The sequence below is a fragment of the Periophthalmus magnuspinnatus genome, chromosome 20, assembly GCF_009829125.3.
Source record: "Periophthalmus magnuspinnatus isolate fPerMag1 chromosome 20, fPerMag1.2.pri, whole genome shotgun sequence".
NCBI classification, from domain to species: Eukaryota; Metazoa; Chordata; class Actinopteri; order Gobiiformes; family Gobiidae; genus Periophthalmus; species Periophthalmus magnuspinnatus.
In genome coordinates, this window is record NC_047145.1 from 1,610,201 (window position 1) to 1,634,562 (window position 24,362).

The following is a 24,362-nucleotide window of genomic DNA, read 5'->3' on the forward strand; positions in this document are numbered from 1 at the left end:
TCTTTAAACCATCAGAAGACATGCATAGTCTAAGTGAATAGCTGCGTTAGCCGTAGGACTAATGTGCGTGTCAATGTATAGGACCTAGACCACTTGATGTACATATTTGATGTTCAATTTGCTGTTCTAGGCAACATGTTGAGGAATTTCAGCCATTCAAAAGACTTTTGAATTGTTACTTGCTATGGCAACGGTGCAAATTGTTCATCACTATAAAACCCGTGGATAGGCTCTGGTCAGCCTTTAATGGGAAGAACATGCAGTGCCCTCTACTAATATTAACCATCCTTTGAAGTGATTCCCCTGTGTCAAGGAATGAACATTTTTAAATGTCTAGTTTTAAATAGATGTTAAAAGTAGACATCATGAAGCAGCCTGGAAATAGAATCCAGTGACCCAAAAAATCCCACTGCTGGAGTTATTTAAGATTTGGTGGTCAAAATGTCTCCAAAACTCCAACACAAAGTTACCTACAACACCAAAAATCTTCCTTATTTGTAAAATGAAAATAAAAATTAAAAAATGAATGGAATTGTGATTGTAAGTTGATAAGTTGTATTTTCTGTTTTCCAGTGAGCGCGGGGAGCATCTCAGGAGACACCCATACTCTGGCGGGATGGGTGACATTTCCGACCCCCTGCTTCTCTCCTGCCCCACCCCGGGACCTAACCAGCGCAGCCACCACACCCCTTGGACCCCCCTCTCCAAGGACAACCTCAAATACCGCCCCGATGGATACTACAACCAGGAAGAGCCCCTAAACTACTGCAAATCCTCCATGGGTCATCATCAAAAAGGGGCGTGGCCTCTGAGATCTACTGGCCCAATCAGAGGAGGAGTTGGTTACATCCCTCCAAATCGCTTGAAGGGCAGCCATTTTGGAAAACCGTACCGCTATTCTCCCAGTTGCCATAACAATCGTGGTGGCGAAGTCTTCGTCACCAAGCTCTACGGCAACGTCCAAATCCCGTCTGATCCCGATGCGTATTGCGTGGATTTAGTGAAAAGCGAAAACGGTTACGGCGAATGCTACGATGGTCACATGATGCCAGAGATGCCGCCAATCAAAGTCGAGCACGATTCGGATTCGGAAAACGGTTGCGATGTCTACGGACGACCTTACGACAACTACGACCGTCGCTATAACAACAGTGGGATTTACGACCATAGCAACCTCCAGCTCAAATCTGAAGCCGACTATTACGACCCGCAATATTCGCCGTGCCAGAGGTCGAAAGCGGGGATCAGTCCACCGTATAACCATAACAACAACTACCAAAACTACGGCGTAAACAACCGCCTGACGAAATGCAACAAGGAGATGTCCGATAGCCATTTCAGCTCACACAGACTTCCCTATAATGACTCTCTATGCAACAACCAGGCCGTTAACCTCATGGACAATCACGCCTACCAATCAACTCAGGACAATCACAAGCAGTACATGGACTACAACAGCAAGCACAACAACACCTACGAGTTCAAAGGTCACGGTTTGATTCACTCCATCAAACGGGAGCCGATGGATTCGCCTCCTTGGTCCGAAAACGAGATGACCCAGTCCATGATGGTGGGGCAGAGGAATCACTTGCCTTGCGTAATGAGTACAGGGCAACACAAGGGCGCCCCCTATGTCTACATGCCCTAAAGGAACTCATAAATGCAGTACCCTATTCTTACACACAAATGCATTCATCAGGCAAAATGTTATGACCACGACAACAGGGAAGTGAAGCTAGTGGACTCCGAGCAAGTTGTGTTTTTACGTGTTTGAAGTAGGAAAAAAATTGGTAAGAATTTGAATTTTAAATTGGCAAATCGTGATGTCGCTTCACAAGACGGCCCCGACTATTTCATTATTTTTGAAAGCTTAAATGTCTAGTCCAATTAGCTACAAATAAACGCTCAGACAGGAACCTTGTGCAACCTACCACAGCTGAATGTCTGCAGCTTCTGACTCAAAGGTGGAAGAAATCTCTCACTTATTCCTGAATTATTCAAAGCTAACTTTTGAACTTGACTCAGCGGAAATATGTGCTGTTTCTCAGTCCTGTTTGAAAATTGCCTAAGCCGCCATGTTTGTTTGGATTCTAGACGGACCACACGCTTTCATGTTTGTGTTATCCCTCAGTCGCCCAGTTAAAGTCCATAGAATAGTGGTCATTTCTGTAGTCCTGGAGTGATAGAGACATAGAGAACAGAAAAATATTATCAGCTGGCCAGACTATCAAAACTGCAGACCTTAAAATGAGCCGTTTCATCAGTCTGGGCTGTTTGGGGCTGGATATTTTAACGGTGGTCATGCTGTTTTGCCTGATGTAAGTGTACGTATGCATTATCGTGTTGTTATTGTTGTCACACCAGCTTTATCTAAGACAATCAAGTCCATTTTCTTCACTTTATAGGAAGAGAATAAGGCTCAGGTTCTCGTGTTTGTGTTGTGACAATCTGAAAAATACAATCTAATCCTGTTATGGATCGATGATGTTTTTAAAGAGTACATTTTGTAGTTGTTTCCAAGCACTTTGGGGATTTTAGTATCAATGAGGCAAAATAATGTCTAGAAACACGATTCTGTTATGTTACATGTGTTGTGCACATCTGGATATTTGAAGAATTTGCTGTAAAAATACTCGTTTGACAATGTACACAAGAGGAGACCTAAAGCTGCAATTATAGGAGGGCCTGCTCCAAATGTGGGCTCTGCGTCCACGAAGGTGTAAAAATACATGTTGTGGATTTAAGGCCAATTAATTTCACTATTCTTCCTTCACTTATTCCTGTACAATCATTACATAAAATAAAACATGTTTGCAGTTTTCATCTTGGCAATGCAAAAGGATAACTGCAAGGATATATATGTATGAATATCTAGTACTAACTTACTACGATACAACAATGCTTACTGCTGTGTTTCAGATGAAAAAACACAAATTCTGAATAGTGTACTGTAAAAACCATACATTTCAATTGCCACCTCTTTAACACGTGTGGCTATGGGTAGGTTTGCAAAGTGCACATCAACCAGTCATTCACCATATGATACAGTACACCAAATCCCATGTAGTGTCAGATACGGCATATGTTTGGTCGTGTCTTCTCCTGAAACATCAAAATGTCGTGTTCACAATCAGTATTTTTGCACAAATGAATTAAAAGCACCAAATTGACCCAGTAAAGGTGAAGCATTCGTAGTTCCTAAATTGCACTACTCAGTTGAAGTTGAGTCCAGACACGCACAACTCACTGTCCTTCTATCTTTGTGTGTTCATTTGGATAAACATGTTTGCTGATTTGTATTTATTGTAAAGTGTATAATTTAAACCAATTACAGTTTGAAGGCTTTCTGTTACATAATGAGGTAAATACGTTGCTTTTTTCTTGACATCTTTTTGATATTTGTTTTAAAAAAAAGGACTCATGTTTGTCTCAAGGAGGCAGTAGCTGCAAGGTAGCGCACACAGTGTACATAAGCAGTGTCTTCCAATGTTTCTATGTGTTTTTGCAAATGGACTTGTCTATTAAAACATTTCTTTACATGGAACAGGCCTGTGTAGTGTCATTTTGTCTCCTGTATAGTACTTCTAGTTAAAGGTTCACTATGTAACTTTTCTGGTGAAGGGTCTGCCACCTGCTTGCTTGGCTTTTACCTTAAAGCAGGCCCATTCTGCAAAATTAACTTTTTACTTTTTAACCACGTTATAATTGTTTCCTCTCACCATTTACTCACCTGAAGTTGTACTTGGAGTGATTCTTGATTTAAAATGTGCAAATTACAGCATCATGACCCACGAGTGTCATAGATTATAACGACAGAGCAGACACAAGCACGATAGAACATAGAGACAAGCAGGTGACGCCGCCTGGCCAAGTTACAGGTCAGATCTGTGGAGACTTCACATTAAGAAAACATTTTATTCAAGGTATTAAGTAATAAAAACATCTATAAATGAATGAAAGCTAAATTGATAATACCACGAAACATCCAAAGCAAAGGTCTAACATCTCCATGGTGACAAGCAGTTGGAAAACACCAGAAAAGTTACAAAGTATGAATTTGTGAACATTTGCTGTGTCACCAAAGTATAAATAATTACAACTGTCCTGATAGCAGTACTCTAAATACAACTATGAATGAGGCTATTGACCTACCTGGAAATGGTACTTCTACTACAAAGAGCAACCACTATAACATAGAAGCAATACTTGTTAATGGCACTTTTACTTCCCTTTAGAAACCAAACCAAAGATTCTCTGTTTTTTAGGTAAACTTCCTACTCAACATACCAACAAAGTAATAATAAAATAACAGAACAGAAAACCTCCCACCTTGTGATGTCATCATTTGGTAATACAGGAAGTGCACCACTCAGTTCTTAAATTCCGCACACCTTCACTAGAATCATTTGCATGATTTCAGTCCTGGAGTTGCCAATCGTGACTGAACTAAAGGTAAAAGGAGCTGTGAACTTGAAAACTACCACTTCATGACATCACAAGGTGGAACAGAGCATTTTGAGCTTTGGAGATGAAGACAGACCTATAATATGTATATTTTTGAGGAGGTGGGGACATTATAACATGACTTAAAGTTCACAAGAGTCAATTTTGTGTATTATAGAAGCTTTAAAGTAAATTAGCCCGATATAATTTCTTTTTCTTTGGTAAAATGAAGCGTTCCTTTCCTGAGTGGCTGTTTGGGCTGCTGATGACCCACTCTTTAATATTTCACACGATCCAAGTGTGACTCCCTCCATCAGTTTTGTGCTTATATGAATAATAAATCCTGAGCAGAACCGGATACAGGCGATCACAGCTCCATCACCGCTCATCACAGCAGTATGATTAATGTGCTGTGAAGTCGCCATGACAGCACCTTCACACGCACTGAAACCTGACCGGCTCTATACTCACTCAGACCAGGACTATACAGCCAGGGCCGGACCACAGCACTCAGGAGGCACAAACAGGTGAAGAGTGGGTTTAAAGGTGTAACTTTTCAGGTGAAGGGTCTTCTTGGGTATGCTTAAGATAATTGCTTTGTTTGCAATGTTTCGCAGTATAGGATTAAACATATCCATCTCCCTGGAGACAAGCGCGTTAATCCCATAGACAGTATATATAAATGGTCATAGCTAACCTGCTAGCCACCGCGTTACACACAGGACGTGATCATGGGCACACTTTCGGCTAAGGCATTTGTTTTTTTTCATGCAATATAAACATCTGTATATAAATGTAAGAGAGTAAGTTTAATAACATAGTGTGGAACTTTCCAGCAAAAGCAATCCCATCTGTTGCTCCACAGTGTAGCACTATCTCCACGGAGACAACCCAATGCCACTAGACTATGTTACAGGGCAGATCTGTGAGGAGGCGAAAAGACTCATGTAAGAATGCAGGGAATTTTGACAATAAAACACTTGTAATTGAGTAAATATAAGATAGACGAGATTAATGCAATACCATGAAACCTTTCGGGTAAAGCAAAAACCTCAGAGGAGACACCCAGAGACGTTACATAGTGCACTTTTAACCACATACATTTTAGCGTAAGTTTATTGTGGGCATGTCATTCAGATTAGTGGATGTATGACCAGAGATTACGCCCTTAAAGTGAATTCATAACACATTTTCTCTACACATTTGTACGTGAAGTCAGCTGCACACTCACTGAACCTGCAGATGGCCTGTAGCGTGTAGTGAGCGCCCTCGCCTTGCTCTGATTGGCTGATCCTGTTCATGTGTGTAAACCCTTCAGGAGGCTGTGTTTGTTGTGTTTCTGCTGCAGTATTAGAGAGTAATAGGATCATTCAGCTTTAGTTCCACGGGACAAGTGATGTGTGGGGAGGAGCTGAGGGACGGTGGGATGTATTGGAATGTCAGCAATTTAGATGTATAAATAGAGAAAACAAAAAAGTGAGATGGGAACAAGCCATGATTTATAGTCCTACGCTTCTGATTAAATGAGTGTCTAACCCTGTTAAGATCTGGTTTTCTTACATAATTATTGACAAATTGCATTCATTAAAAAGATATTGCTAATGCATTTTCCAAAATAAACCTTGTGCTAGTAACTATGTATTGTCAAATCAGTACATATAGGCCAAGGTCAAACTGATTTGTACAGCGCAACCATGACCCATAGTGCTTCAAACAAGAGGCACTGAAAAAGGTTAAAAATATGAATCATTTATGAGGGTAAATCAGTTCCCAATCCTCTTAGTTTTCATATAAAAGTTGAAGTTGTGTTTAACAAAGCTCAAATACTCATACGCATTGAACTCCTTGAATTACTTGCAAACTCTAAGTTCTATGCTAACTGTAGGCACTGCTCTGTCTGAAGCTCTGTTGCTCAAATTAGACTTTAATCTGAGTTTTGTTTTACCACCATCTGACCATAAAGAACTGTCTTAGGTGAACTTCTCATACACATGAAATTACAATCGAGCTAGCATTAGCCAACAGTTTAATCACAGGCTCATGAAAATGTTCTGTTTAAATCCATTTTGTGTTTTTTCATGAGCTTTCAAACCATCTAAAAACTTATCAGGCTCTGTTTGCTAACGTGTTCATTGTGTCACCATGGTAACTGCTGAACACTTTGCCATAGACATATATGCAGTACACTCCCAACGTGATGTCACTGCAAAGTATAAACAGGTCAGTAAAGACATAGCAAGAATAAATAAATATGCAGTTAAATATACACTTATATATGTTGTTTCCACGTAGTCCAAGTGGAGATTATGTGAGCGCTGACTCATGTTGGGCAGTTGCTCGTGTTTAGGACAGGCCCTTTTCAGATCCACACACTGTACCTTCTACTTCCTTTTCTGTACACAGGCTTTGGCTCATCAAGATCTTACTTCCCCCTCACTTTTGTGCACAGAGGAACAGCACGTTCAAACGGGCTGTGGACACGGGAAATACAGTTAATGAGTTAATGAGATGTGTTACAAAGAACTCACCACAGGGATTAATGATCATCACTGACACCAAATCATACACAAAAAGACAGTGATAGGTCTGTTTATATGTTACCTGTTTGGCCCTTGGAAGCTCAAATAAAACCCAATATGTTTAAAAGTATATTATGCAACTTTTTGGTGACTTTTTGCTTGTCTTCATGGAGATGTTATTGCTTTGGCCGAAATGTTACAATATGGCATTAATTAAACATTGTGCATGTGTTTCATGTGTTTGATCCATGTGAATTACATGCACCTTGCTTGTCTCCAGGGTGATAGACCAGTTTAATGCTGTACCATGGAACATTCTGCACAAAGTAATAACATCATGCTGCCAGTAGTTTTATCCATCCATTCCCTTCACTCTGTGGGGATGTCATTTTGTAGCCACAGCAGCCCCGGGGCAGACTCATAAAGATTGCTCAAACATGCATGAATGACTCCAAATACAACTTCAGAGGGTCAATGAGAAAGAAACTACTATAACATGTTTAAGAGCTCTGAAAAGTCCATGTTGCAGAATAGAGAAAAAAGAAACTATTATCTACAAGTGGCCAGCATCACTGAAGACATGACCGCAGTAGCCTACACAGGATTAGCAATCTTCATTTGTTCATTGTGCTTTATAGGCTATTTGAACTATGACCTTTTCTCATTGCACTCTGGTCATCACTTCTGGCTTCATGACCTCAGGCTAGCTCTACAATGGCACAAACGATTAGTCCAGTTTTTAATTAATAACATCTTAACTATAAATAATTTCTATGCTCTAACCAGAACAACAGAAAGAGCACTGGTTTGGCTGGGATTGAGTGCAAAATCATGAATTAGAAATGCGTGTACGTCGCTATGGTGACCTCTTCACATGTGAGTAGCGGCTAACTCAAGCGAGCACTGTAGCTTCACACCCCAGGGACAAGTTAGCTCCCTCTCAATGTAGTTAGCACTGACAATGAGCAATAAGCGTCAATGTAAATGTTTAATATTTGTCAACTGCACGCGATTCCCAGCACGCCAACTGGGAGACGTGTACAGTGTATGGAGGAAGAGAGGGGAGGAGAGAAGGAGAGGGGGGGAGAGAGGGAGAGGGGGAGAGGAGGAGAGAGGGAGAGGGGGAGGAGGAGAGGGACGAGAGGGGGTGGAGTGGGGGACGAGAGGGGGTGGAGTGGGGGAGGAGAGGGGGAGGAGAGGGGAGGAGAGAGGGAGAGGAGGAGAGGGATGAGAGGGGGTGGAGAGGAGGAGGAGAGGGGGAGGAGGAGAAAGGGAGAGGAGGAGAGGAGGAGGAGGAAAGGGACAAGAGGGGGTGAAGAAGGGGAGGAGAGGGGGAGGAGAGGGGGAGGAGAGAGGGAGGAGAGGGGGAGGAGAGAGGAAGGAAAGGGGAATTAGATGGTGAAGAGGAGGACAGGGGGAGAAGAGGGAGGAGAGGGACGAGAGGGGGAGGAGAGAGGAAGGAAAGGGGGAGGAGAGGGGAATTAGAGGGGGAGGAGAGGGGGAGGAGAGAGGGATGGAGAGGAAGAGGAGAGGGGCGGAGAGGAAGAGGAGAGGGGGAGGAGGCGGGGAGGAGCGGGGGGATGGATAGGAGGAGGAGAGAGGGAGGAGAGACAGAGGAGGAGAGGTGGATGGAGAGGAGGAGGATGGGGAGAGAGGGGGAGACGGAGAGCAGAGAAGGAGGAGAAAGGCAGGAGAGAGGGAGGAAAGGGGGAGGAACTCTGACCTTTAGTAAAAACATTTTTGCATAATTTATGAAAAGATGTTTCAGAGACAAAAGATACAAAGAAGACGAACTGAATTGTTAATACAAATGTCAGTAAACAGACTGATCTGTTTGGCTGTGAGAATCTTCAATATTTGAAAAAAAGATTCCCTTATAATAATCAGTGAACAACAATATATGAAATACTATTGATACTTTACAGCTGATGTCATCAACATTCCTTGGGGCTGTGACGCTAACCTTAGGCACTGCTCTGTCTGAAGCTCTGTCACTCAAATTAGACTTTAAACCCGGAAATTATGTATCTAAGTCAGATACAATACAAATAACTGCCTGGTCAAGCTCGGACAGCAATTTACCGAGGGTCTCTCCCCCATTTTACACTATACTGTCCTGTTTTTATTGTCATTTTACTATAAGCAGGGTTGCCACGCCATAGATCTGACTTGTAACTTGGCCTGGTGGCACAGTACCTGCTTTTCTCTATGCTTGTTTAATGCCGTATTGTAGAACGTTCCGGGTTGATAACACCAGCACGGAGACATTTTATAAACCACAAACTTACACAGAGCGACGGTAGCTTCATCCTCTGAAGGTTGGGGGTGTGATTTCACCTCCCACAGACAAAATGCTGTTGATGCGTCCTTGGGCAAGACACTTAACTCACTCCACCTGAATGTGTGTGTGTGTGTGTGTGTGTGTGTGTGTGTGTGTGTGGGAGGTTCATTGATGTAAAAGCGTTTTGAGTGCCCTGAGGTGGAAAAGCACTATATAATTGTGGACTTAAAATGATCTTTGCGAATAAAGATACTAAACTGTTGTCTGGCCTGGAGGTGTATTGTAAATGTAACAGAAGTGACCAATAATGAATACAATTAAATACAATTAAGCCAGTTAAATTCCAGACGGATGGACTGAAATGAGGAACCAACAAAAGAGCAGTTGTGTGGCGTTAACAATGACGAGGTGAACCGGTCCAATCAGACGCTGCAGACCGAGGCTCAGGGCTAAGTGCACTAGAGGCTGACTGATGATGCTTGTTGACAGCTGTATCTCGGAGGGAAGACCTCAATAATCCCGTACCATGCGAGGTTGCGTGACCGTTCATACCCCTCTGCTCTCGTTTCGCACCATTTGGCCTAATTGGTCACACCCACCACTGTCTCACCGCACGCCAACGTACACACGCCCATATATGGACCCGTGCATTACAGACACAACAAGCAATCCCCCAGTGAGAGGAAGGGTAAGGGGAGTCCTGATGGGGTCTCATATGCATACATTATCATACATAAACATACACATACACAGGCACAGCATATGGGCCATAGTCACGCAAGCCTAGCATCACAACACGACCGCGATGACTGCAATTAGATAATGAAGAATACATAAAGAGAGCAACGCCTCCAGTGCTTTTTAGTCAACTTATTCAGAAGTTAATATCATAATTAAACCCACGGTAGAAGTATCTGGCCTCATATTCTTCCACTGTTATTATGTGTATGTGCTGTATGTATCTTTGAATTATTGTTGCTTTATATTTAGTAAAAGGGCACAATGACTCAATTGGAAAAGAATGAATGAACAACAGTTGTATTAAGATGAATCACTTGCAGCAGAGACTGACTAGATCTTGTAAAACTTTCAGAATAAGGCTTTTATTTGAATTTATATAAGTTACATTACTTTGTTTGTATGTAGGCCTATTAGGACCACACACAAAAACTTTCACTACAGAAACCTCACTCTTACTGACACTAAAACCAGCATTTCTTAAAAAACTGTATGGTGTTAAATACTAACTTAAAGCCATAGCATGTAACTTTTCTTTTCATTGTGGGTGTTTTTATTGCAGTGAAAAACATAGAAAAGCATGTGTCCTTATTGTGAGTGGGCTTGCCTCTCCACAAACTTGTGCCTCCTCCCACTTGTTTCCATGGGAATGTTGTTCTTTTGGCCATAATATTCCACAGTATGGCATAAAACGTATCTATCTTCATGGAGAATGTTACAGACTATGGTTTTAACTTTCTGTTTCTATGGGATTATGCAGGTGATGTACCACGTCAATAGAAAAAAAATCATCAGCTTCTGTGAGACGAGCAAACGTTTTATTTATTTATTTTATTTTTATTTCAGCTAAGTGAAGTGGTAGTGACTGTCTGCTCAGGCTCCAGAAGGAAAATTTTCCATAAATTTTTTCCCACAGGGGTGTCAAACTCAATTACACCGAGGGCCACATCAGCAAAATGGTTCGTGTCAAATTTGCAAGGACATAAAAATATGTCTGTGTAACTGTGTAACTTCTGCTAAACTGACATTTTAACATGACATACATTTAAATTTACCTGGTCATGGGCCACATAAAATGACATGGCGGGCCGCATTTGGCCCCGGGGCCTTGAGTTTGACACATGTGCCATAGACTTTTCGAAAAAATTCAAATAGGCCCATTACAAATCCAGAGGCATTGTTAAGGCAAATCGTCTAACTAATGTCCATAATGCCGTTGTTTTAAGGTCAAAAAAGCCGTTTAAAACACAAGATTCAGCAAAATGTCTTAATAACTTTACTGTTTATAAGATTTCAGAAACAGATTTTAAATATGGGTTTTTATAGGTTTTGTGATAATTAGTTACTGCGTCGCTGATTATCCCTGAGCAAGCTTTACAAATTTTGATATAAATTTTTTTTGCAAAGTCTATGATAAAAATGAATGGGAAGTCACTGCTGAGCTTGAAACAAATTACTCCACAGAATGAAATAAAATAAAAAACATTATACAACGTAAACAGATTTTTTTCCCAAAGTTTCAAGGCACCATTTTCTTTTTAGTGATTTCACAGATTTATACAGAGACATGACTAACAGGGTGAACGCTCATTTAGAAAAGCAGCGGAATTTGGCTTTACGGTAAGAAATCTACATATGCGTATATAAAATCTGCACATTATTAACCAAGTATTCAGAATTTTTATCTGTACAAATATATGTAACGCTATGATAACTGAGAGGATGTATGTGATTATGTCGGCCTATTTTAATACAACTAGTCTACATGAATCATCCCAAATACTGTGACTTAAAACAATGCTAAACTAAATGTTCTTGAGGTTCAGTTTGTACTTGCCAAATGGTGCACATATTGTTGTCTTGTCGTCCATAATAAGGGAAAGTCTTGGTCTCTGTTTTGTTTGTTCCACATTTGTAAAATCTGGCCCATCCACTTAAACATGTTACTCATGTGTTTGAACAATGAAAAACCACAAAAACAAACAATTATGCCTTTTAAATAAACCTAACGTGTTCTCAGAGGAGGTAGAGCAGGCAAAAACTGTACTCAAGTAAGAGCAACAGTACTTCAATATAATATTACTCAACTAGAAGGACAAAGTAGTGGTGGGGAAAAGTACAAAATACGCAACAACGCACAAAATGTGGTATTTTCAAACAGACACAGAAATGAGACAAACTAAATCAACTGAACAAACTGAGACAAACTGAGACAAACTGAGGCAAACTGAGACAAACTGAGAAACACTGAGACAAACTGAGGCAAACTGAGAAACACTGAGACAAACTGAGGAAAAGTGAGACAAACTGAGAAACACTGAGACAAACTGAGGAAAACTGAGACAAACGGAGACAAACTGAGACAAGCTGAGACAAAATGAGACACATTGAGAGAAAATGAGACAAACTGAGACACATTGAGACAAACTGAGACAAACTGAGGCAAACTGAGAAACACTGAGACAAACTGAGGCAAACTGAGAAACACTGAGACAAACTGAGACAAACTGAGGAAAAGTGAGACAAACTGAGAAACACTGAGACAAACTGAGACAAACTGAGGAAAAGTGAGACAAACTGAGAAACACTGAGACAAACTGAGACAAACTGAGGAAAAGTGAGACAAACTGAGAAACACTGAGACAAACTGAGACAAACTGAGGAAAAGTGAGACAAACTGAGAAACACTGAGAAAAACTGAGGCAAACTGAGGAAAAGTTAGACAAACTGAGAAACACTGAGACAAACTGAGGAAAACTGAGACAAACGGAGACAAACTGAGACAAACCGAGACAAACTGAGACAAGCTGAGACAAAATGAGACACATTGAGAGAAAATGAGACAAACTGAGACACATTGAGACAAACTGGGACAAACTGGGACAAACTGAGAAAACTGAGACAAACTAAGATAAACTGAGGCAAACGGAGATAAACTGAGACAAACTGAGACAAACTAAAACAAACTGAGACAAGCTGAGACAAAGTGAGACAAACTGAGATAAACTAAGATAAACTGAGACACACTGAGATAAACTGAAGTAGCTGCAAGAAACAGAAAAGTTTAAATAATTTCATACTGTCAACATCAAGTCACTTTAGACTCACTCACAGTAGAAGGTTTAAATAAGAGTACTGTTACTTCAATAAAAATATTATTCAAGTAGGAGTAAAGCATACTGCTGGAAAGGTAGTCGAAAAAGTACCATTTCTTTTAAAAGTTACTCAAGTAGATGCAGTGTAGAGGTAGTAAAGTACACTTTTATACTGGATACGTTTTACTTTTAGTTCACTACATTTGAGAGCAGCTAAGAAATGTATTCATATTAATACTGTCGACCAAAATATGTATCATTTTAAATCAATATCACATATCACATATTTACACTTTAAGAGTAAAAAGTAAAAGTGTTGTTACATTGTTAAAGTACATTTTAAACAGGTACTTTAATAGTTTTACATAAGTCGATTTTTTTCAAGTGATACTTTTACTTGAGTAACTTTTTGCCTCTGTATCTGTACTTAGAAAAAAAATAGCTTAAGTAAAACCAGCGCTGAGTGAATATAAGTGCGTGCTGCCCACCTCTGAACACAGTGATATTCAAAAGTATACTGGTTAAATGAGACGGTTCGTGTGCAGGCTCTGGAGTACATGCCAAGAGAAGAGGTGACTGAGTGCACCGAGTGATTCACCAAAGAGACATGCAGCAGACTACAGCGGACCCTCACCAAGGCAACGCCATCACATAATCACATGATATGCTTTGATGGTTAAGAATGGAGCGTTCAATAGATCTGAAGTAGAGTACATCTGAAAGTATCTCTTAAAGCACTTTGTTTTAAATGTACTTAATGACCATAGAAAACATCTGCCTGGGCGATGTATTGACATTGGAGAACTTAACATATTGACTGATCTAAAGTCTGGATGCGTTCACACACTGTCCCATATCAAAATTGGGACTAAACCGGGACTAAACCAGGACTGAAACAGGACTAAAACAAGGACTAAACCAGGACTATAACAGGACTAAACCAGAACTAAAACAGGACTAAAATAAGGACTAAAACAGGACTAAAACAGGACTAAAACAAGGACTAAACTAAGACTATAACAGGACTAAAACAGGACTAAAACAGGACTAAAATAAGGACTAAAACAGGACTAAAACAGGACTAAAACGAGATTAAAACAGGACTAAACCGGGACTAAACCGGGACTAAACCGGGACAAAACCGGGACTGAAACAGGACTAAAACAGGACTAAAACAGGACTAAACCAGGACTAAACCAGGACTAAAACAGGACTAAACCAGGACTAAAACAGGACTAAAACAGGACTAAACCAGGACTAAACCAGGACTAAAACAGGACTAAACCAGGACTAAAACAGGATAAAAACAGGACTAAAACAGGACTATAACAGGACTAAAACAGGACTAAACCAGGACTAAACCAGGACTAAAACAGGACTAAACAGGACTAAACCAGGACTAAAACAGGACTAAACCAGGATTAAAACAGGACTAAAACAGGACTAAACCAGGACTAAAACAAGACTAAACCAGGACTAAACCAGGACTAAACCAGGACTAAAACAGGACTAAAACAGGACTAAAACAGGACTAAACAGGACTAAACCAGGACTAAACCAGGACTAAAATAAGATTAAAACAGGACTAAACCAGGACTAAAATAAGGACTAAAATAAGGCCTAAAACAGGACTAAAACAGGACTAAACCAGGATTAAAACAGGACTAAAACAGGACTAAACCGGGACTAAAACAAGACTAAACCAGGACTAAAACAGGACTAAACCAGGACTAAACCAGGACTAAACCAGGACTAAACCAGGACTAAAACAGGACTAAACCAGGATTAAAACAGGACTAAAACAGGACTAAACCAGGACTAAAACAAGACTAAACCAGGACTAAAACAGGACTAAACCAGGACTAAACCAGGACTAAAACAAGATTAAAACAGGACTAAACCAGGACTAAAGTAAGGACTAAAATAAGGACTAAAACAGGACTAAACCAGGACTAAAACAGGACTAAAACAGGGCTAAAATAAGGACTAAAACGGGACTAAACCGGGACTAAAACGGGACTAAAACGGGACTAAACCAGGACTAAACCAGGACTAAACCAGGACTAAACCAGGACTAAACCAGGACTAAAACAGGACTAAAACAGGACTAAAACAAGGACTGAACCGGGACTAAAACAGGACTAAACCAGGACTAAACCCGGACTAAACAGGACTAAACCAGGACTAAACCCGGACTAAACAGGACTAAAACAAGGACTAAACCAGGACTAAACCAGGACTAAACCAGGACTAAAACAGGACTCAAACAAAACTAAGCAAAGACTAGAGCAAGGCCAAACCAAGTTCACATCAGGTCTAAAATAGGTTAAATGTCAAAACAAATAAAGATGAGTGAAAAGATGATATATCTTTGCCTGTAATGTTCCACAGTAGCATTCAGCGTAGCTATGCTCATGGAGACACGCAGGTGACACCATCAGGTAGAGGTACAGGTCAGATCTGTGGAGGAGTTACTTCTGGGCATGGAGCAGGAGAAAATGAATAAGTGCAAAATATGTGCACTTAATGCCATAGGTCGGTACATTTTAGGCAAAACGACAATATCTCAATGGTGACAAGTAAGCAGCAGACCGGAAAAGTTACATAGTGCACCTTAATGTTCAATACATCTGGAATGGCAGTGTTTTCTCTGATCACAACAATATCAGATCGGATTACTTTCACACTTTTTTCATCAAATACTTTTACTAGACTCGAGTAATGAATGTAGTGCTACTTTGTACCTCTAATATTTGAGTAAAAATACAACAGCGGCATACTAGTACCAACAGTGTCTAGAATAAAGGGGCAGGAGGATAGTTTACAATAGTTTCTTCTTAATACTTTATGAGCATGAAAATGAAACTGAAGTAGTATTGTGTAGTACCCATGGCCTCCACTCTGCTGCTCAATGAACTGGCTTGAGAAATGCTGTCATAATTTGTATCTGAGCTTATGGAGCTGAAGAGGACGGTGAGATTAGAGCCTGTGCCCGCGCTGTTTGTTTTGGTTGTGTTCATGCTCCACTTGAGTGATTAATCTGAGAGGGTTACGTGAGGACAGCCCATCTGCTGGTGCAGGCTTCTACCTACTGGCCACTGTCCTTCACTGCACCGTGGCCTGGTTTGAACCACATTCAAATATAAAGAGACACAAGAGCTAAGGGCACGATCCGGTCTAAAACGAGTAATGATTTGTGAGGTCAAATGAATTCAAATGGTTCAAAACGACAGTGGACGACACAGATTTTGGGATAGACCATAGACAGGCAGTGAGAGGAGGTGTAGCTCTAGTTTCATTACATTTAAAATATAACTTATTCAAACTCTTGTTGTTTATTTTGTGTATTTGACATAAGTTTAAGGCGAATAATGTAACATTTCAAGAGGAGGGTCTGCCACCTTTTGTCTCTAGAATTCCACTGTATAGAATCTCCATGGAGAAAAGATAATGACATCCAAAGGATAAGTTACAAGTCAGAACTGTGGCGGAGCAAGCCCGCTCTCAATCAGAATGTATCTTTATCAGTGCATGTTTGACCAATAAAAACACATGTAATCGCATTAGTACAAGACAGATACCTCGTAAAGGGCCTATGAATGGTTGGACAACTCATTTTACTAAAACACAGTTAAGATCTTTATATTTAACATTTTTAGGTTTCAAATTTTACTTCCTGGTTGGAAATAATGACTACACACAATCACTAGGGAATTCCATGTTACGCAGCAACCATGAAGTACACTGAGCCAAAACTAATCTAATCTACACAGAGATTATTATTTGACAGATAAAATGAAAGAAAACACCTTTATTTTGTTGAAATAATGTTTAAAGTATTAGATGTGTTTCTCCTGTAAATTGTGTCTGACGGTTGGGCAGAATTCTCACAGTGTGATGTCATCAGTTGGGACTCTCTACTTCTGTAATTTTCAACATATTTTTCTACTTTTCTTCATAAAGCTACTTCTTGATTGGTGTAAATCTATAATTTATATTTACAGAAGGTATCATCCCACCAGATTAAGTCAAAATTACAGAATCATCAAAACCTGTCATATCCACTTTAATGTCATTTGTGGAGCATTTTAAACAATGCAATAACCTCTCCATGGAGATAAACTAGTGGCAAAATCCCACCACCAACAGCAGAAAAGTTACAAAGTGCAACTTTAAAATAGTGTGCTTTCAAATTTAATGCAAATAAAAAAGCTCTATAAACTGACAGTAAAAAGAGAGAGAGAGAGAGAGAGAGAGAGAGAGAGAGAGAGAGAGAGAGAGATAGAGATAGAGATAGAGATAGAGATAGAGATAGAGATAGAGATAGAGATAGAGATAGAGATAGAGATAGAGATAGAGAGATAGAGAGAGAGAGAGAGAGAGAGAGAGAGAGAGAGAGAGAGAGAGAGAGAGAAGATTAGGGCTTTAATAACTTTTACTTTCCTGTTGCCATAGCAAAGAAAAATGTATTATTTGCTTTTAACCCATATTTCAGCCGACACAGTTAAGGCTGCCGCAGCGCAGTGTCTGGGTTCCATTTAGCTTTAACAAAAAGATGTCAAACTCTTAAAAAAACATTTATGTGAAAAGATATTTACAAAGTCCAGTGTATGATATGAAACACACTCAGAGTTTTGGTCAGGCGTGGCAAAATGGCGTGAGAGCGTCAGTCTGTTTTCAGGGTCCGTGGAGGCTGTGGTTTGTAATGGGAAATGATCTGTACGAGAATGAAGCAGTTGATGACTAAGAAGAGCAGCCCAGCAAGCCAGATCCACAGGAACGTGTTGTGACCTTCGAACTCCAGGAAGTAGGCCGGGGCCAACCAAACGCCCTGTGGACAGAGAGGAAATTATTAAAGGGTTAGATTATGCTTCATACTGATTTGGGGATATCACTGCATTGGCATTTCAAATTAAACTAATGCTAATGAATGGAAAATGTGCACTGCTTTGGAATGAAGGCAATACAGGATCCCTTACTTCTTTCAACTGCTGACACAGGAGTGCTGAATAATTTGGGAAAAATGTTTTTTTTTTACCAGCACTGCGATTAAATTAGGATTTTGTTCAAAGTTCACATTTTAAACAAGTCCAGAAAAATTGACAAAAACACTGAAATATGAACTAAAAAATGAATGCAAAAATCCCATTTCAGAGCATGTTTGTACAGATCTAAAGTACAGGGTTAGCAGCTTTTATGCAGAATAAGACAAGATGGAGACACAGGGAGGGCATCTGACACACAGGGAGGGCATCTGACACACACAGGGACATTTCAGAACATGTTTGTACAGAGCTAAACTACAGGAGATATTAGCCTTCGATTAGCCTTAACCAGATCCCTTACTTGTTTCTTATAAAATGTTCAGTTTCAATTTTATCTCTATGTAAGTTCAGAAAGACATAAGCTCATCAAATGTAAAAAGGTATAAATTAAATATAAATACAAAATGTACTTTTACCTGTCCTGAAAACCAGAGCAGCAGCAGCCCTAAGCCTTGTTTCACTGAGAGGCTGAGGCGAGGAATGACCAGAGGAAGTAAACACAAGTACCACAGAAAGTACTGCAAAAGACAAAACACACTTTACAGTCTGTGTCATTTGTGTATATATATATATATTTTTTTTATTACTGAGCAGCCTATGTATTGTTCATTGTCCTGGAATACCAGTTGTCATCCAAGCTATTCACTTTCAGTATATTGAATCAAGGACACCATACACAAAGTATATATATTTTTATTTAAAGGTCCTATATTAACCGAAATGAACTCTTTTGAGTTTTAAGCTATGTTATAACGCCTCAAAACAAACAATATTATAAGATAGATCAGAAAATAGTCTAATATGGGCCCTTTAAATTCTCAAATTGATGGATTTGCAAATGCTATTTTCTGTACAAAGCGTTTGCACAGAACACAGTAAAGCAGCATTTCAGAGTCGTGCACCGACATCCTGGAATCATTTACAAAAGGACTGGAAAAACTCGTCTCAATACGCCAGTTTAAATTAATGTTAAAATGTTAAAAGCTACTCTTCTAATAGTCTAAATGTATGTGCATGTATTGTTTGATCTGTGCTGCCATCTTGGCCAGAACTCCCTTGAAAAAGATAATAATCTCACTGGGACTTTCCTGGTTAAATAAAGGTTAAATAAAATAAAAAAATATAGAAAGCTCACATAATTATCAGGCTGTATGTGTAGTGCATTATCTACCTGTGAGGTGCAGACTTTGTTGAATGACACAAATACAGCAGTGTTCAGAAAACAGCAGAATGCCAAGTCTGAATGAAACACCCAGGACAAGATCAGCAGGAGCAGGAGCTGAGGGAGGAACGCTGCAAGACCAAGCAAATGGCTCCACCGAGTGTCTGCACCGGGAACAGTCAGTGAAAAGGACACAGAGAGGTTGTATTAGGTAACTATAGCAAAAGAAACATTTAAATTTATATCAGGTCACGTTTATTATTTTATTGCTTTGATACAATATATATTATATTTAAAGTAAAATAACAATAATTGTGTGTTTATTAAAAGGTCCACTATGTAACTTTCTGGGTGAGCATCTCTCAACTGCTTGTTATTTCTCTCTCCACAGTATGCCACAGTATGCTATTATCTATCTCCATGGAGATAAGAAGGTGATGCCAGGTGATGCCACCGGGCAAGGGTGTAGGTCATATCAGTGGAGAGGCAAGCCCATTCACTGCAAGTTAGTTAGTTTTTGTTTTTAAAGGTTATACTTTTTCCAATAAAACACCAGTAAATGTCACAAAAATACAACTTATTATACATTTTATGCCATACTGTGGAACATTTCAGGCAAGGCAATAACATCTCCATGGAGACATGAAGGTAGCTGCCCCCTACCAGAAAAATTATATAGTGCACCTTTTATAGTTATATCTTAATGTTGGCTGCACTGACATTAATAATAATCCATAATCCATTAATAATCCATCCATTTTCTTCCGCTTATCCGGGGCCAGGTCATGGGGGCAGCAGTCTAAGCAGGGATTCTCAGACTTCCCTCACCCCGGACACGTCCTCCAGCTCCTCCGGTGGGACTCCAAGGCGTTCCCAAGTCAGCCGAGAGACATAGTCCCTCCAGCGTGTCCTGGGTCTTCCCCGGGGCCTCCTCCCGGTGGGACATGCCCAGAACACCTCCCTAGGGAGGCGTCCAGGAGGCATCCTGAGCAGATGCCCGAGCCACTTCAACTGGTTCCTCTCGACGAGTAGGAACAGCGGCTCTACTCCGAGCTCCTCCATGGCCTCGGATTTAGAGGAGCTGATTCTCATCCCAGCCGCTTCACACTCGGCTGCAAACTGCCCCAGTGGCTCGAAGAAGCCATCAGGTGGTGTGGTTCCCAAACCAGACCCCCTCCAGCCCCTGGCTGCGCCTAGACACTTGTAATGCACTTTTTTCAAAGCCTCTCAAAGCGCTGATGGTAAGCTACTACTGTACCCACAGCTGCCCTGGGGCAGACTGATGGAAGCAAGGCTGCCAATCTGCGCCATCAGCCCCTCCGACCACCACCAATCATTTGCACACACACCACTTTGATACTAGGCAAGGACACGACAGAACTTGGTTCGAGCGGGACTCAATCCTCTGACCTTCGGGTTGGGGAACCAACACCCTAACCACTGAGCCACTGTCACCCCGACAGTAAAACAAGTAGAGTAAAACAATCCAGTCTAGACAAGACAGTCTGATATAATGTGAATGACGTGACTCATGTGAATGATGTGAATGATATTCTGAGAGTTTGGTCACTATTTGCTGGTGAAGTTAAACTGTACCTGCAGTGAGATAGATCATGTAGAAGTATGGGGAGAAGTTGTGTCTGATGTCACGTCTTGTTAAATGATAAAGATAAGTCTCATGGAGAAACTCCCACCCGTACCTGCAAATATAGAGGCATAATCAGTGGAGCAAATTATATACATACAACATACATTTACTTGGGTTAATAATAAAGGTGTCCTATGAAACTTTCCTAGTGGGGAGTTACCACCTGCTTGTCTCCATGGAGTTGTTACTCTTATGCCTGGAATCTTCCACTGTACAGCATTAAATACATCTATCCAGCATATGTTTAATTACAAATGTTTTATTGCTCAAAAACACTATGAAAATCATGCATTCTTATGACAGTGACAACGCTTGCCTATCCACAGATCTGACCTGTAACTGGGTATAGTGACATCACCTGTTTGTCATTATGGAGATCCATTTAATGCGATACTGTGTAACATACTAAGCAAAGCATGGACATGAGCTGGTGGCAGAAAGAAAAGCTACATAGTGCACCTTTGAGACTTCACGGTTGGTTCAGCATAAGACCATAAAACGCTGATTCAAGTATGTTTCTGATGACTTACATGTGATAGAAGAGTGCAGTGAGGATACAGAAAACTCCCCCTGAAACACTGGCAAACATGAACAGTTCCTTATTGATGAAGGAAGTGATGAATCCTGTTAAACTCCTCCATTTTGATGTAGTTTTGTGCTTGTTTGCTGCTGTGTCCCGTGTCCGTAGAGTTAAAATGATGGGCAGCGTGTAAGTGACTGGGTAGATCTTCATATGGACAGAGAGACCAAAGAGGAGAGCGGCACATGTCAGCCGCCGAGCTGAAGAAAGAACAGGAGGGAGGGGAGAAAACGATAGTTTAAAAAAAATCTATCTTCCTTGACAAAATTAGAAGTTACTAGATTAGCTGATGTGGGCTAATTGTCTCACCTAAGGACATCAAAACTTTACAACTCATAGTCAGTTTAAACCAAAAAGTCTTTGGTTGATGGGTATATGCTTAATACACTGCACCACTCTATACTAATTAATGCTACAAAAAGAGTTTTATTTATTCACATAGAAAACATGCTCTGTATAACCTCTGGAGAGTCCACCTCCTGCTTGTCTCCAAGGAGATGTACTCACTGCCTAAATGTTTCACAATACGGTACTGAACTGAATATTTTCATTGTATGTTTTAGCAATAAAACACTTGGACAAATGCAAACAAAATACATTTAATGCCATACTCAGGATCATTCCATACCAAGCAATAACATCTCCATGGAGGCAACCAGGTGGTTAGAAATGTTGCCTTTAAAACTCTGACAATATCTATACTTAGAAGAGTCATTTTTAGTTTAGAAATACTTATTTTGTTACATTTATGAAGCAATATATATATATCCTCAGTCCTTAACACAGTTTAAGACTAGACTGAAAACGCACCTCTTCTCCCTGGCATTTAATACTAGCTAGACAGAATATCTTGTGTTTTATTGGACTTTCCCTATCCTTACCTGTTTATGTAGTTTTTTGTTTTATGTGAAGCACTTCGGTCAGCTGAAGTTGTTTTAAATGTGTTATATAAATAAACTACTTGTACTTCTACCTTCCATGCAGAGTAATGTTCCCAACACAAGAGCAGCCAGAATGGACTCTGCATTTCCTCGACTGGACACTCCCATTGGCAAAGGGTTCAACAGCCACAGGGAACTAACACCCAGAGAACTCTAAAAGTAAAAAAACAAAAACATGAATTTACAAAAACTGATGATATAATATAACTGATAACAGATAAATGTATTGTTCTCACCTCTGAGCTCACTCCACGCAGGCGCAGTATTTTGTATATGAGAAGTCCTGACAACACATCACACAAAATGAAGAGGATTTTACCAAAAGCCATGAAAAGGTAAATGTTTGGAGTGAGTATCCACGCGACGAGCGGCGTGTACCGGTACGTGGATCTGTTGTAGGGAGACTGTCCCTGAAGAAAACAAGAGTCAAAGTTAAAAATAGAATATGGTGCAAAATATGTCTTAATATGACACTTATTTGGAAGTGCCCAGGCATTTTTCTAAGGAGGCTGTCATTTTTTGTAATGGTTTATGCTACAAAATATACTTATTATATAAAAGTACAAATTCATATTTAACTGAAACACAATTATGATGCAGTTTATTTATCAATTTCCTGGTTTCAAGGCAAATATCAGTTTTTCTATTTATTAATTTTTGATGTATGTATTTGGATTTTGATTGCACATTTAGACATTAGGCATGGCTAATAACGTATATAAGTTATTATTATATGATTAAATTACAGTGAGTGAAAACATTAACGTTACTGCACTCGTTTTTTAATATATATCAATTATTTATGCATTATTTATGTATTTTGTTATTGTAGTGTATTTTTAATCTATAAAGCACTTTGAATCAGTGCTGTAGAGATGAACTTGCCTTTCATAATATCTAGCCAGATGTTAAACTGATAGAACAACAGCCACTACATCACTGCTGGTAAAACAAATAATAAAAGTTAAATAATACAATTAACAGAGCAGTATCACAGTTGCTTACCACAGTGATAAATCTGGCTGCATCTGTGAACACATGGTAGTCAATGTCAGTGTATTTCAGCACCATTGTTTTGTCCTGGTAGTCTCCATAAAGCACCAGAGCCAGCCTCACAGCGAAGGACACCGGGAAAAGGACGCGTTTCTGGGTCAGTTTTGTGATCAGCCTCTCCATCTCCTCTTCAGTCTGTCAAGTCCAACCACATCCACAGTGTTAAAGCCACATTCAAACTAATAATACAATAAAAAAAACAACAACTTAACTATGCACCTACACGAGCAGCAGAGCCTTTACGGGTTTGGTTTACAGTCCGATTAACATTTTAGCAAAATCATGAACTTAAAGCATACATATATTGGAAAAAAATGTACATTATTTGACAGTTAAGAAGGCATGAGTAAAGCAGGAAGTTTACAGTGGCACGTGTTCTTCTTTTACGCTGCATTCAAAGCCTAACTCTGACCTTTTAGCGCCACCTGTTGGACGGGTGTGTGCATCTCTGGATAAAAGTGAGTGGTTTTAGGGATTCATTCTTGAAGCTGTTGTTTGTTTGTTTCTTGTAGTATGAAATTAAAATTTTAAGGCTTTATTACATGCAATTAAGCACATTTATTTCTGCTATTTAAAAACAATTGAATGATACATATTTGAGTGAATAATAGAGGATATTGTACTTGTTAGAGTTTTTATAGGTGCCAATACTGTTCCTAAATTGTCCCCATTTAAGTGTTATTCACTAGGAAGGACCACGCCACAGCAATTGTAGATGATAAAGATTTATTGCTGGTATGAATAGATGTGGAGGGTGGGTAGAGACGACTCAGGACCCCCTCCCCATGTTCTCATCTGTACACCTTTTAGCTTCCCTCTTATTTAGTAAGTTCCCCAATTCATTATGTGTGTGTACA

At 39.9% G+C, this 24,362-nt stretch overlaps 2 protein-coding genes across 3 annotated transcripts in view; one reads left to right on the top strand and one right to left on the bottom strand.

Annotated features, from left to right (window-relative positions):
* Positions 1 to 3,544, top strand: part of LOC117388698 (uncharacterized) — a 102,562-nt gene extending 99,018 nt beyond the window's left edge. Inside the window, exon 9 of the mRNA XM_033986283.2 lies at positions 574 to 3,544. Within this exon, the coding sequence (XP_033842174.1) occupies positions 574 to 1,648 (1,075 nt within the window). The 3' untranslated portion in view covers positions 1,649 to 3,544. The remainder of the gene's footprint in view (positions 1 to 573) is intronic.
* Positions 3,545 to 16,927: 13,383 nt separating this feature from the next.
* On the bottom strand, positions 16,928 to 23,895 carry pigm (phosphatidylinositol glycan anchor biosynthesis, class M). 2 transcript variants are annotated; one of them, XM_033985770.2, is made up of 9 exons: positions 23,729 to 23,895; positions 23,458 to 23,640; positions 22,689 to 22,862; positions 22,485 to 22,605; positions 21,462 to 21,711; positions 20,880 to 20,983; positions 19,293 to 19,447; positions 18,538 to 18,639; positions 16,928 to 17,907 (listed from the first exon to the last, which is right to left on the bottom strand). In XM_033985770.2, the coding sequence occupies exons 2-9, from the start codon at positions 23,626 to 23,628 to the stop codon at positions 17,743 to 17,745; spliced, it is 1,242 nt and encodes a 413-aa protein (XP_033841661.1). In that variant the 5' UTR covers positions 23,629 to 23,640; positions 23,729 to 23,895; the 3' UTR covers positions 16,928 to 17,742. The 2 variants fall into 2 exon arrangements, with proteins under 2 accessions (XP_033841661.1, XP_055086230.1); XM_055230255.1 differs by lacking the exon at positions 23,729 to 23,895 and having other exon boundaries at positions 17,474 to 17,907; positions 23,458 to 23,696.
* Positions 23,896 to 24,362: the final 467 nt, after the last annotated feature.

Coding starts and splice junctions, on each gene's coding strand:
- pigm (XM_033985770.2), bottom strand. CDS start 23,628: ATGGAGAGGCTGATCACAAAACTGACCCAGAAACGCGTCCTTTTCCCG. Junction 21,712..22,484: donor AACATTACTCTGCATGGAAG/GTAGAAGTACAA, acceptor TTCTTTCTTCAG/CTCGGCGGCTGACATGTGCC. Junction 19,448..20,879: donor CATGATCTATCTCACTGCAG/GTACAGTTTAAC, acceptor TTCCCGGTGCAG/ACACTCGGTGGAGCCATTTG.